This window comes from Stigmatopora nigra, chromosome 10 (genome assembly GCF_051989575.1).
Source record: "Stigmatopora nigra isolate UIUO_SnigA chromosome 10, RoL_Snig_1.1, whole genome shotgun sequence".
NCBI lineage: Eukaryota > Metazoa > Chordata > Actinopteri > Syngnathiformes > Syngnathidae > Stigmatopora > Stigmatopora nigra.
In genome coordinates, this window is record NC_135517.1 from 14052501 (window position 1) to 14065571 (window position 13071).

At 39.9% G+C, this 13071-nt stretch overlaps 1 protein-coding gene across 8 annotated transcripts in view; it reads left to right on the forward strand.

Annotated features, from left to right (window-relative positions):
- The window catches only part of atp2b2 (ATPase plasma membrane Ca2+ transporting 2), a 102375-nt gene that overhangs the window by 63705 nt on the left and 25599 nt on the right, over positions 1–13071 (forward strand). For 5 of the 8 annotated variants that reach the window (XM_077727043.1, XM_077727041.1, XM_077727042.1 and 2 more), the window contains 4 exons: positions 2756–2797; positions 5791–5952; positions 10821–11035; positions 11114–11356. In XM_077727043.1, the coding sequence (XP_077583169.1) occupies positions 2756–2797; positions 5791–5952; positions 10821–11035; positions 11114–11356 (662 nt within the window). The remainder of the gene's footprint in view (positions 1–2755; positions 2798–5790; positions 5953–10820; positions 11036–11113; positions 11357–13071) is intronic. The other 3 variants (XM_077727044.1, XM_077727047.1, XM_077727046.1) reach the window with 1 other exon arrangement.

Below are 13071 nucleotides of genomic sequence, written 5' to 3' on the forward strand. Positions count from 1 at the left end.
AATGTCTCTGTTCTTATTACTTGCACATAAGTAGCCGCATCTTTTGTGAAAACATTCATTTTCTGAACCACTTATCCTCACAATGGTCGCAGGGGGTGCAGGACCCTATCCCAGCTAACTATGTGCACCAGGCAAGGGACAAAATGAATTGGTGGCCAGCCAATCACTGGGAACAAAGAGGTGAACAACCATTCCTCAAACCTAGGGGCAATTTACAGTGTTCAATCAGCCTTCCATGCAATATTTGGGATGTGGGATGAAACCAGAGTACCCAGAGAAAACCTAGGGAACTCCACACAGTGAGGAGCGACCTGGGATCAAACCCTCGACCCCAGAACCGTGAGGTCAACGCGTTAACCAGCACTGAGCCACCCTTGTTAAAACTTAACATTGTTGAATTCACATTGCATTCATGCCTCTTCATTCCATATTACATTGTGACCCCTTTTGGCGCTGTTCATTAACTTAATTTAGAATTGTCCAATCAAACTCCAAGTTATCTTTGAATGTTTAATCAAAACACCAATTGACAACTGTACTGTTTTTTCAAATGTATGGACTGTTTGGAGGAAGGCATTGTAACCTGAATTTGCTCGATCAGTCTTTGGTTTAATGACTCAGTCCGGTGGAAATACCGCTAAAACCTCCAAGTATAAATTTAATTGACAACAACATAAACAAAAACTAAGTGCGAACTAATTGTGGAAGAAATGGCCCATGATTATAATTCAATATTGTCAGAGGATTAAGTACAAAATAAATGTAAATATTGGTAGAGAACTGATTATAAATCAGTCAGAGTGTAAAATATACATTTTCTAACACATTATAAGAAGCATTTTTTATTTTAATTAAATGAGCACATGTTAAAGATTTTACCTCAAAATGCTTCCCATAGGCAGATGAAATTGGATTCTATAGTTTAAAAAAACAACAACACACATTTTTCAATATTTTTAAAGCAAGCAACCAAACACTTTATACCATATCTCATAGGCAGTATAAAAAGATTATTAAGAGTGAAAACAGACCAGTTAAGAATTCCACTTTTAAAATATTTTTCATAAACCACCGAACCAACGGGCAGAGGAAAGGTGGGACAAACTAGTTTGGGAAAGAGCAATGATAATCTGCAGGCATCACCTGTAATGGTACACATGTTTTGGTTTAGCATAACAACTTATATTTAACAACAGAGGCTAAAAAGATGATGTAACTATTTTAGTGCAAGCCACATCCTATTTTGCTATTTATTCAAATAAAGATTCTGCTCAGAAAATCAATAGAAAACGCTATCCTCTTCATTTGCTTCAGTGCAATTCATTTTTCCCCACATTTTTGCTCGTTCATAAATACCTCCCTTCACAATGGTGCTGCGGTGTCTCCTAGGAGACTAGGCGGCAGAATGCCACTTTTGCGCCACACAGCCCATGCAGTTATTTGTACAGTTCCGTTGACCTTGCAGCATTCAAGGTGTGACAATATGTCATTCTAACTTTGGCATCCAGTCAGTAAATCAAATATTTTGTAACCATGTGGATGATCCCAACACAAACAGAATGATTTTTTCCCTTAATTTATACACTGTAATTATAGCTAAAGGTAATCTCTATTGTAAATGGCACCTTTACTGCAGTGCGATAGCTCAACTGCTAATATTAAAGATAACAATGAACGTATAGTATGATTTTATTTTTCTTTCCAAATTCTGTACTTAAACAGGGAACAATCCACTAGCGGCCATTTAAATTGGCCAGAAAACTTATTTTTTTATTTTTTTATTACTTTTTCCTTCTTATATAACTCAAACGTGGGCGGGTTTTTTTTCCCCTTCAGGCGCTTTTGCCTTTTCACATCTTCATTCTGCTTCATTTTGAGTCTGTGATCCTTCATGCACATGCTCTTTGTGCATGCTGTCTCCTTTGTGTGCTGCCTGTGTCATTATTTTAAGTGTTAAATGCTCCTACATTGTTACAGCCTGTTCAATTTTTGCAGTTGATCATGTAAATAAAAAGATATAGTTAAAAAAAAATCCGTACAACCAAAGTTCTAAACCCAAGTTGGCAAATTTGCTGTTGTTCACACAACATTTATTAAAATGATGTTGTAGACATCAACTGTTCAAGACAAATCTGAAAATGAGGCTTTATTGTAGCAGACAAGAGGGAACATTGTGATCAGGGATTTGTTCGTTTCAAGAGCTTTTTTGGGGAAGAATTAGACGCTGGGATAATTGCCCGGCATCTTATGTCGGGCCTGCGTGGGTTTCCTCCGGGTACTTCAGCTTCCTCCCACATTCCAAAAACATGCATGGGAGGCTGATTGGACACTCTAAATTGCCCCTGGGTATGGGTGTGATTATATATGGTTGTCCGTCTCCTTGTGTCCTGCGATCGTCTGGCCACCGATTCAGGGTGTCCTGCGCCTCCAGCCCAAAGTCAATGGGATAGGCTCTAGCATCCCCTACAACCCTAATGAGGATAAAACGGTTCAGAAAATGACATGAGAGAGATCTCCAGGCACTAACTCCAAGTCCTTTTGAATTTTTTTTATCGTTCAGTTAATGCCACCAACATAAAACTTTCAATGTTTCAAAGATGTTGTATTAAACGCCATTTCCCCCTCTCCCTGTATTGTTTGTTTTTGTTGAGATGGGGTCTCTCTTTGCATGTATGTCTGTCTTTGTGATGATTCTCTGTTGACTTGTCCACCTTGGTTATCATTGTTGTTATTGTCTTGTATGTCTCCATCGTAGGTAAAATGCAAGATGGCAATGTGGAGAGCAACCAGATTAAAGGTAACCAGAACAAATTCTCTCATTCCATTCCTCCACCACTTTCTTCCCTTCGTGTGGTGCGCAGTTTAAGCTGTGGGTCAAATGCGGGTTACTTTTAATTCGTCTACATGGGAATTGTGCACTTCTAATGCAGAAAAGGATTCCAGAGAATTAATTATCCTAGAAAAAAAAGAAGAAGGCCATAATAAAACCCCATGTTTAGCCTTTTTTTGAACTGGCGTTTTACTAGTTTAGCATCCCAAACTCTTACCACAGCTGTCCCTGTCACTGCTGTGTTGTCCTGGTGTTGTTGTTCTTGGTGACATATTGTCGTGATGACAAAAGCCTCTCTAATATAATCAGATTTTCTATGGACCTGAATCTTGCAAGTTAAAACTGGAACTTCAATAGCACACAATAACGTATTATATTGTTCATTAAGAACTAACAATAGATAAGGGTTTACAGCCACATATAAATACTCAATTTGTTTGTAGATTTTTTGGTTCTCAGGCTGGGGTTGACTGTCTTAGTTGACATTTGATGATCTGCGTTTTTAACTTTATGCTCAATGCATAGGTAGACTAATCCTGAAGTACTGCACAGCAGTTTGAGGACCAAGTGTTGTTCATTTCACAAACGCAGGCAAGCACATGTTGGGGAAGGTGGTCGACTGTATGCTGCTGCTGTGTGTGATTTTGGCATTCGAATCCTATTACATGGGTCCTTTTAATTAAATGGTGCGTTGACATGTTACATTGAGACGTTTCATCAGAAAAGCACATACTATGATCCATGCATGACCAGACCATTCACACTGTTTTAGACTTAGACAACCTAAACTTTCATCCTATAAATTATCCCAGGGATAATTTCTGGCTAATGAGTTGAGAAATGAGTTTGAATGCTCTCATGTTTTAGTAGTTAACAGGCTGACACTTGATACCAAGTCTTGTGTGTCTGTTTACACTTGAATGCTGTTGCGCTATATTAAATTCTCTCTGGTTTTATGTAGTATTTGATACATTAGGCTCTTGTGTTGTCATGGAGAATGCTCTCATGTTTTAGTAGTTAACAGGCTGACACTTGATACCAAGTCTTGTGTGTCTGTTTACACTTGAATGCTGTTGCGCTATATTAAATTCTCTCTGGTTTTATGTAGTATTTGATACATTAGGCTCTTGTGTTGTCATGGATTCAAGACTCCTATTTGAGCGTTGATTCTCTAGGCCACAGGTGTAAGACTCGGGTTGGTTCGCGGGCCGCATTGACGTCAACTCGATTTCATGTGGGCCGGACCATTTTAGATATGATATTTAGATTTTTTTTATATAAATGGATTAAAAGAACTGGATTAAAAGCAACATTAAAAACAATGTTTATTTGAGTTATTTTTCTTAGTAAGGGAAATTTTCTTTTAATCATTTGTGTTTAATTTCAAAAGGAAACCAAATTGTTCTTTAAATGTTTTCCATATTAAAGTAGAATACAAAAAATAATTTTTAGATATTACAAAATGATTTTTGAACTAAAAAATGACATTATTGATTTGTAAGAGTAGAAATCAAGAAATATAATATACATCTATAATCTTCATTTAATTTGATCCCAAAACAGAAAGTCGGCACTCATGATTGACTTTTCTGGGCCACACAAAATGATGCGGGGAGCCAGATTTGGCCCGCGGGCCGCCTCTTTGACACCCGTGCTCTAGAGTTTCATGGGGTTAGGACAGTGGTCCCCAACCACCTGTCCGTGGACTGGTACTGGTCCGCGAGTGACCTAATGCCGGTTCATCTGAGTAAAAAATATTAACGTTTTCAATCTCACCCTCTTACGTGAAATGAGAAAAGTTGTTATAATAACAATAAATAATTGCTATTATGCTTGGGACTCATTTTTTCATGGGTATTGTTTGTGCACCGACCCCACTCCCACACAATTTTGAATTAAGTTGTCGCCAGCCCCATTAGCCAGTCCGCGAGAAAAGAGAAAAAGCTTTACCAGTCCGCGGTGAGAAAAGGGTTGGGGACCGCTTGGCTAGGAGACATGTATCATCGAGATTTTAAGCTGTCTCTCCACACGACATATAGTGAGTTTTATAATTGCAGTTCAGATACCAGGTTTTTGTTTTATGGTTTGCTCTTGAGGCCTTGATATGAATCCTTTCTAGGCTTCTATGTTGTAGTTAACACTTTCTACCGTATTTTCACGACTATATGGCGCACCACATTTAAAGGCGCAGTTTCAGTAATGAGTGCTATTTCTGTATTTGACACACACAAAAGATGCACCGCTTTTAAAGGTGCACCGTTCCGCATTACACTGGTCTACCGCACCACATTATACGGCTCTACTGTAGATGCTGGGGTCACGTTATGCATCCACTAGATGGTCAGATAGGTTCATTCACTCCCAACATGAATAAACAACACTTTTTTAAATTTTCTCCGAGGTTAAAGTATTAATATTTTCGTGACGGAGCAAAAACGTACTAACTCATGTTCAACAACCAAAATCGTCATTAATCAGGTCAGTAATGTTTGCCATTCTGAAAGCTTGGACCACAGTTGAGACTTCCAAAGGGAAAGACAACGAACATAGAATTAATGTCCTGGATCGAGCTGACAAATGGTATAATTAATGAAAAAGAAAGGGGGTTCCAGACATTATAATTCTATCAAAGTTTGAGTTTTCCTTGCCAAACCCCAATTTCCTTTTCCCGCCTTTTTTCATGCCCTAAATCAGGAGTGTCCCACTCTGGGCCTCGAGAGTCACAATCCAGTCTGTTTTCCATATCTCGCTCCAATAACACACCTGAACCAAATAATCGGGATCGGTATAATGCTTCTGGACAGCTTGTTGATGAGTTAATCATTTGATTCAGGTGTGGCACAGGAGGGAGATATGGAAAACAGACCGGATAGCGGCTCTTGAGTACCGGGGTTGGCTACTCCTGCCCTAAATTCATCATTCCTAATGTTGCTGCTTGCTGTGGATTTATTCTCTTGTAGTGAAAAAACAGGACGGTGCGGCTGCTATGGAGATGCAGCCCCTTAAGAGTGCTGAAGGTGGAGAGGAGGAGAAGGAGCGGAAGAAAGCCTCCATTCCCAAGAAAGAGAAGTCTGTGCTGCAAGGGAAGCTCACCAAGTTGGCCGTCCAGATTGGCAAAGCTGGTAAGTTTCCTCAATTAAGATTTAAAATTCAATTCATTCTGTGATTAGCTGACTTCAGAGGCCACGGTGCCACCTGTCTCTAGGCTCCAGCACCCACTGCAACCTGCCTATGCAGAAATGTTACATACCGTGATTCTTCTTCACTTTGCGGCTTCACGTATTTTTTTACTGGTATAAAAAAGTTTATAAAAATGCCTAAATCCATGGTGAAACTCGTAAACGTAAGCCACTTTCATGCCCTCTGCTTACCAGTAAGAAAATGGCGGAAGACAGAGGAGTATCACTCAGCTCAGCACCGAGAAGAAAAATGACGGGCTAGGGCAGTCATTTTTATCCTAAAATAAATCGTTCTGGGCGGACGGGAGACTCTGTGAGGGTGGATTTTTACCAAAAATGCAAGCCCCTGTGCAACGCCGTGGCGCTTATTCGAAAATAAAACTCGCTCTGCAAACTTCACAGCAGAGAGCATCGGCAAAGGGTTTTAAAAAAAAAAAAATAGGAATGTGAGCCCTGTGTCCTAAACTAAAAATAGAGCTTGCCCACCGGACTACGGGAGCCTTGTGGTAGCAGAGCTGACGGTGGAATGAAATGTTTCAAAGCTCCCGGAGTCCTTGCAGCGGACGTCATCACCCTTGTCCGAAAATAAAACCCTTTGGGCTTTAAGATGGCTGCATGCCGCGACGGAGTTGGTGGTGGAATGTTTTGAGAAATAGTTCAAAGCTCCCAGTGACATTATGACGGACTCCATCACCAAAAATAGAGTTTCCTTGATGGCTAATTGATGGCTAGACGGCGTGGAGAAGCGAAGTTTCATTTCTCCCCCCAAAAATGATGGCAATAAGCAAAGTCTCCAAGAGATTGATGACGACAATACATACAGACAGTGGTACTTCGACAAATGAGTGCCCCGACATACGAGCAATTTGAGGTACAGGTAAAATTTTGAGCAAATATTTATTGATAGATTCAGGATTCAGGAATAGGCACAGAAAGAGTGGGACCAACTTAAAGGAAATAGATTTATTACCAGACTGCAGAATGGAGAGAGAGCTCTAACAGTGGACAACCGCTCAGCATGGTGTTCTTTGTAACTCTCTCTCCAAATGAACAGTGGTTCAGTCTTTATATAAAAACGGTAATATTTCTACGACAGCGATTTAGGACAGAGTTTATGCAAACAAAATTTTGGGCTAAAATGGTTAGACATTTGCAGGGATAAGTTTTGTTCAAACACGATATATTTATAGCCCTCACAAACTGCGGCTGCCTATCTTACGTCGCACGATTTGAACAAACAATTACAAATTGAGTTGGCCACATCGCGCAATACAAGCAAACATTTGCAAACAATCTTACATTATGCAATGCAAACAAACAATTGCAAAGTGAGTTAGCCAGCCTACCTTACATTCCACGATCTTAACAAACAATTGCAAAGTGAGTTAGCCAGCCTACCTTACATTCCACGATCTTAACAAACAATTGTAAAGTTAGTTTGTCCACATGGCGCGATATAAACTAACAATTATGAAGCCAGTTGGCCAGTCCGACCCACAATTATGTTGAGATACGAGACAAATTTGGATAGACGAGCAGACAGCGGACGAGAGAGGCTGCTAATAAGAACATCATGGGCACTGTCTCTCTCCCCACTACTGTAATGTCTCTGGGGTTGCAATTGCCCCGGGTAATGTCTCTGCGAGCACTGGGCGGAACGTTGCATTTATCAGGGTTTTTTCTCGTTAGTCAGTTTGAATGGCGTATATACAACTTCTCATTGGCAAGTGGTCATGCGTTATCCTATTGAGAGGACATTTGCTTGCATCATTTTGGGAATATTTTGAGGGGAATACAAAAGACAACCTGTCTGCATCGTAATCCAAGTTCATTTAAATGTGTCTATGTTATGTTATGAGCGCGTTGCCGTGCAAAAAGTCTCTCCCTTCCGCAAAAAAGGATGTATATAATTACCTCTCAGTATGGCAGACATCCAATTAAAAGGGAAGACACAGTTCCAAAATAGGCACTAACGCAACAGGGTATAGTATATGAATATATATACATTGACTGAAACAATAAACAAATTTGATTTGATATATGTGCCTTGCGATTGAATAGGATAAAGCGGTTCTTTTCTGAACCTAAGACTGAGAGGTCATTGTGGTGCTTGGTGCTTTTTCATGAATTTAAGCGGGAATTAATGTTTCCTTGTGGATTTTTTTTTAAAATATTGAATTCATAGTGTGAGTCTGTTTTCATGGCAGGCTATTTTTAACACATCGAAACATGCCCTCTTTGTAGGTGTTCTTTTTTACTGCAATGCTGTGTAACATGCATGTAACATTTTTTTTCTCTTTGGTTAGGAATTTAAAACTTTTGTAACCAAAAATGTATTTTATGAAGAAAATTTTAATGCAAAGGCTTTTTGTTCTTCTGAGAATTCCTCAAAGTCCTTGTTGTCATAGCGAAGTCGTTACATCAGACGGCCGCCGTAAGTGACAGAATGAGGACGTGGTGTCAAAATGGTGCAATGCCGCTGATAAATTAGCATAAACTTGGATCTTCAGGTGCTCTCGGCATAGTCTGTCTGGATTTTATTAAACGCTGGAGCATTTGATTGTCTAGCGTATGAGTTTTTTGTTACTATAGTGTCACCGGGCACTCTGCTGATTCCAATTGCTCAAGCCAAGCACCATTTAGGCTCCGCAATGTAACCTGTGGTTTAACATCAGGCACACAAAAATATCAAATTTCCTACAGTATATAGCCTTCACTATTTCTGTTCTTGATTTATGTTTCTACAAACAAGTGAAATTGGTAAATGCAGCACAAAATACGCATCCTCGGTTTAAATTCAAGGCAAATTCCATTTACATACTGTAAAATTTGTTTACAGTTCTTTGGAACAAAATGTACAAGAATAAAATTGGGGAAAGTCAAAAGAAGGAAATGAATTGCACAATGTCTTTTGAAGAGAGTGTACAAAAATGACTTTAGATAATAAAGTCCATGGTGCTTCAATAAGTCTAAAGAACAGGGGAAATTGTAATTAGCAGAGACTAGAAAAAAGTCGTTATGACAAATTGACAATTGCTTACAGGAATCTGACAAAAATGTGTACTGAGCTAAATGCTGCTTCACGACAGAATTAATTCCTCTAATAGCAAGTTGCTAAGTGAAAATTCTAGAGATTTTCCCAATTTAGAAATAGAAATCTATCAAAAATTGTGCCGATCGAATTGTTTTGCTGACTAAAAGGTAAATATAAGGTTTTTGTTTTATTTTTTTATGTATTGGTTTTTATTTGAGGTATTAACTCATAAACTGCAATTGACGCATCTAGACGTCCGATCTATTTGGACTGGGAGGGCTATCAGCAATCATTGTATCGCTCTCAGCCCTCCCAGTCAAAACGGATGGGCGTCTCGCCATCAATGGCAGTGAAATACGCCAGGTAATGAGTTAAGACGTAACAAAATGATCCAAATATATAATGCAAACATTTGTAGTGATACAGCATATTTAATATTCATTATGTTATGGTCGTGGGTGAAGGGCCGCGAAGCAGGCAAAATGACAACTCTGATGGTAGCGCTTTGACTTTATTACTATGTACCAAGAAAGACTGAAGGTACAACGGGAGCAGCGTAGGCAGTTCGGTGAGCGTGGCATAGGGTTCGAGTGCCGTCTGTAGTCCAAGCCAAAGGTACAAGTTCCATGAGCGAAGAAGTTGGTTCTATGACAAAACAAGAATTCAGAGAGCAGGCATGAAAAATGGGAATAAACGCGAGAAAGGTAGTAACAATGAACTGATAGAGACGATCACGCGGCGTGATCAAGCACTCGCTGTCTTAAGAAGGTCGGTGTTGATAATTTGTCACACCTGGTGCTGCTCGACTAGTCTGTTGCTGGTCCTGTGGTTGGGTGACAGACGCATCCACCCACCTGCCTAACCCTGGGCATTTCACATTCCTTCAATTTCATTACCGCTTGTCCTCACAAGGGCTGAGGGGGGTGCTGGACCATTTTACAGCAGACCTTGTGCACCAGGTAAGGAACACACTGAATTGGTTGACAGCCAATCGCAGGGTACAAAATGGAAAACCAATCTCGCTTACACTTATACCTAGGAGCAATTTAGACTGTTCAACTAGCCTACTCTGAATGATTTTTGGATATGGGAGAAAACCAGTTTACCCAGAGAAAAACCCACACAAGTGCAGAAGAACATGGAAACTAGAGCAATATCCACACCTGGGATCGAACTCTTGATCTCAGAACTGTAAGGCTGACATTCTGACCACTTCTGTGACCCGCTGATCAGTCCTTAACCTAAGTACTGCATATTGCATAATATTTGTCTGTTTAAAATAGTTTGCACTGGGTGACCAAGTTTATTGATGTACATTACATTGTTTAAACAATTTCTTTGCCACTTTATTCTGGAATTGTATCACTGAAAACAGGGATTTGTGAGTTTAATGGAGGTTTGGGATTTTAAATTAGGATTTCATGGCAGGTTAGGTTTTCCAAAACTAGATTGAGGTTTCAATTAAAGGTTTCATGCATGATTTACAGTTTAGTTTCAAAGTAGGGCTTCATACCAGGGTTAAGATTTTAACCTAGAATTTCAAATTACAGTCAAATGCATGATCAGGTTTACAATTTTTTTTATTCTGTGATAAGATTTTAAATTGTGTTTAAGAATTAGCATTTTAAATTAGATTTCAAACTTGGGTTTTCAGATTATTTAATCTAGAATTTAAGAATATGGTGCGACATATCAATCATTTTGTTTGAGTCTTTAAATTGTGCTACAGTTTAAAAGTACAGTAATTACGTGCAACCCCTGTTGTGTATTTGTGCAGGCTTGCTCATGTCAGCCATCACAGTCATCATCCTGGTGTTGTACTTTGCCATTGACGCCTTCGTCATCCAGAAGCGTCCTTGGATGCCTGAGTGCACGCCGATCTACATCCAGTACTTTGTCAAGTTCTTCATTATTGGCGTGACTGTGCTGGTAGTTGCCGTGCCTGAGGGTCTACCGCTGGCTGTTACCATCTCTTTAGCCTACTCCGTCAAGGTGATCAATTGGCACTGCCATATTCTCCTGTCTCTGAATGGATAGTGTTGGTGAGGCATTTTTGTTTTCATCTGATAGAAAATGATGAAGGATAACAACTTGGTACGTCACCTTGACGCATGCGAGACAATGGGGAATGCCACCGCCATCTGCTCGGATAAAACAGGCACACTCACCACCAACCGCATGACAGCCGTACAATGCTATGTTGGTGACGTGCATTATAAGGAAATTCCAGAGCCAGGGGTCCTTCCTCCAAAATCGCTGGACCTACTTGTCAATTCCATCTCCATCAATAGCGCCTACACTACCAAGATACTGGTAAGTAAACCACTATAATTACCCTCAAAGTATTTATGTTTAATTCACACTTGTGTTTTGTTAACTCTATTCATTTGTATATTTTTTATGTTCATATATTTAGAAAGACTTTAAACCGCTCAATTATTGACTGCCTTTCTTGGTGTTGTGTCATCCACTTACTAGTTTAATAAGATTAGAAGAATTTGTTGCATTATTTTCAATATTATTCTATAAACCAGGGGTGGGCAAACTATTCCACAAAGGGCCACAGTGGGTGCAGGTTTTCATTCCAATTTATGAAGAGGCCACCTTTTCACCAATCTGGTGTCATGCAAGGAAAATCAGTGGATTCGAATTAGGTACTTCTAGTTGTCTGCAGAAATCTCATTGGTTAAAGTGCCTTTGCTGTATTGGTTGCAACAAAAACCTGCACCCACAGCGGCCGGGAGACAAAGTTGGAAAGCTTCACGAGGTGTCTCCTGAGAGGCCGCTCGCAGCGGCCTGCGAATTCCAACAAATACCACTCAGAGCTGCCAACAAGGAACGTAGCACCCTATGTTTTTCATCCAGCCGGAGATATTCGACTGCCCCTCACCTCCGACTACCCCCGGATGAACTAATCCGCGTTCCAGTGGCAGCTCTAGCGCTGTCTGAGGGTAATCCTCAGGCGCTTGAAGTGACTCAACAACAACAACAACCCACAGCAGCCCTCGAGGAACGGTTTGCCCACTCCTGCTCTAAACCCTTTCAAATTTACTAAACTATATCAATTTTTTAAATAAAATATGTATGCAACTCTTGCCTGGAATGCACTGTTTTCCGGTCCGTCAGGTTTTCCTGTTGGACTTAGTGGCCGATAACACACGCGAGTCTCAGGCTGGGTCAGAATGTTCTGCACTCATTTAGTATTTGCTGCATTTATGTCACATCTTTCCCTCACAATGTATTTCCAGTTCTTTTCAATACTTTTTTTGACTGGGAATCCCACAGTAGCCTCAAGAGTAAAATACCTCATCATTTGCATAAGAGGATTCTCATTATGCTAACTGTACTTTTAAAAAGTTGTCCATTTCATATTAAATAGTTTTTTTTGGAGAGTTGTCTATAGTATTCTGATTGATACTTACACAAATTGCTCATGATATTATTCCTTTGTAATAAAAGAAGACATCACCTCATTCATTTGCGCCAGTATTGAGTGATCGGGTTTATTTTGCCTCCTTTTTAATTAGAAACTTCTCTAGAAGAAGAAAATGTACTTTAAAAGATAAACATGTGTGCAAATGGTATCACGGCATCAGTTATTTTACATTTGGTGGCGAGTGCCACACAGCAGAGCTGGTGCATTTGAAGTAGCGCACTTTGTTTTTATTAAACAGGTTCTCCAGTTTGGGTGGCTTGACTATCCCAAAGAAAGCCTCCAAGTCTGGGGGGTTGAAGTACTGCTTCCTTACGATTTGTTCCAGATTGTGACCCTCCATTAACTTCTGCTGCTGTGTGGACATGAAACGGTTTGCTGCATACATGTGTGGAAAAATCTGTAAAGTGCTTTGGGCACATCCACTAAAAAGCCCCTTTATCACAATTTTAACTTTTCACTTTACACAGAAGAGCTTATCCACCCATGCAAGCATGCAATGACATGTATACGTGCATGAATGTCGATGCATTTATCTTTAGGAGCTCTTGAATTAAGAAGAAAAGGGACACATGCAACTAGGGAAGGAATTCCA